The sequence below is a fragment of the Pelobates fuscus genome, chromosome 11 (assembly GCF_036172605.1).
Source record: "Pelobates fuscus isolate aPelFus1 chromosome 11, aPelFus1.pri, whole genome shotgun sequence".
In the NCBI taxonomy this organism is placed as follows: Eukaryota; Metazoa; Chordata; class Amphibia; order Anura; family Pelobatidae; genus Pelobates; species Pelobates fuscus.
In genome coordinates, this window is record NC_086327.1 from 17,786,486 (window position 1) to 17,788,326 (window position 1,841).

The window sequence follows — 1,841 nt, forward strand, 5'->3', positions numbered from 1 at the left end:
TGTTTTAATTAAACATTCTTCAATTCATTTTCAGAAGCAAAGCGTAGTGCTTTTTAGATTCTCTTAATACTAGAGTACAGGGTTTGTTCAAGAGGAGCTAAGTAGAACAGTTTTTATTTTCTTCCATTTTAAAACTTTTACAACATTTAGTATTTTTTTGCTTTGTTTTATACAGCATCACGCAATGTCCTGGAATGTATCGACAATGTCTCCAACCAACACAAGTACAACTGCAAAAACAATCTACTCAGGAATCCAAACTACTAATATCTTCCTTGCTGTAATCATGTTAATAATTTTTATGTTTGGACTGATCTTGAACACTCTTTTCCTTTGGGTGCTTTGGTTTCGGATAAGAAAAACTGTTAACTCTATATGGTTTTTGCATCTTATTTTGAGCAACCTAATATTTTCTTTCATCTTGCCTTTTCTTGCAGTTCAAGTGCTCAGGTTTCCTCACTGGATATTGGGACTTGTCATGTGTAAGCTTCTGAACAGTTTAGTGTCTGTTGTTATGTTTGAATCGGCTTTTGTTCTCACAGTCATTAGCATCAACCGTTACCTGTTGGTTTTCCAGCCACACTGGTATAGAAGACATATGAAGCCTCGGTATGCTACTATTATCTGCATCTTCCTATGGGTAATAGCCATTGTCTGTAGCTCTCCTTATGCGGTGTTTAGAAAACTCAAAAACGAAAACACCACCACTGAGTGTTACAATGATTACACTCTCTCTGGGGACACAGAGAATCTGAAGGTCAAGTGGAGCCTTTTCACATTCCGTGTTTTTGTCGGGTACCTGCTTCCTTTTTTTGTGATCTTATATTGCTATTTCCAGATTGCACTCAAGATGAAGAAGGAAAAACTGACCAGGTCTAAAAAACCTTACAAGATTATAATTATTGCAGTTATATCTTTTTTTGTTTGTTGGTTACCTTACCATTTGTGGTACGGAATGAGTTTTGAGAAGAGAAGAATTCACGATGGCACCATGGAAGTATTAAAGGTTCTTAGTATTTGCTTCATCTGTTTCAACTTCTGTTTCACCCCAATATTTTACCTCTTCATTGTAGAAAATTTTAAGAAAATGTTCAAGAAGTCCATGCTATCCCTCGTTGAGATAGCGGTTAATGAAGACATGGTGACATGGAACAGGAGTATGGACGAGAAATCTGTTCCACGTACCTCATCCTTTATCAGAGATGAAAATCATGTTATTAATACTTGAGTTCTCATGAAGCTTCAAATCATGGAAACTTCTCTGTTGTGAAAATATTTACATTTTATATGCCATTGCATTCAATTTGTATACGTATTTTTAATGGTACAGGTATAAGTATTTGAAATGGTACAAGTGGTATTATTTTGTAAAAAATCAGGGACACTAAACGTTCAGAAATCAGGATGTCAGGACACTTTATTCACCCAGAATGCTTTGTGGTCAAGTTACTTATGGTTTGGAATGGAGCAGACAAGGACGACTTGCTAAAATACTTAATTTATGAATTACCATAAATAAAACATAACACACTCAATAAGATATGTTTAAACAGTATGGGTTTGTAGGCATTCACTCTTTTGGTGCATTTTTGTACTCAGGAACTGCACCTGTTTGGGTATTAAGACTCACCAAAAAAACAAATTAATGCATTACTTTCATTAAACTGTGCTTGATAGCCAAAACATTAAAACCTTTTCACTTTAGATAGAATAAAATATAGCATAAACATTGTGCTATATATTTGACCTAATATATACCACATTTGACCAAACAGGACTTTATGACAATGCCATAGATATGCCAGTGTGGTGTAGACATTTTGTCTCTCAGTGACATGGCA

General features: G+C 35.0%; 1 protein-coding gene across 1 annotated transcript; it reads left to right on the forward strand.

Moving 5' to 3' along the window:
* The first annotated feature begins 205 nt into the window (after positions 1 to 205).
* LOC134576756 (probable G-protein coupled receptor 33) lies at positions 206 to 1,228 on the forward strand. Its single transcript, XM_063435467.1, has one exon. The coding sequence runs from the start codon at positions 206 to 208 to the stop codon at positions 1,226 to 1,228; it is 1,023 nt and encodes a 340-aa protein (XP_063291537.1).
* Positions 1,229 to 1,841: the final 613 nt, after the last annotated feature.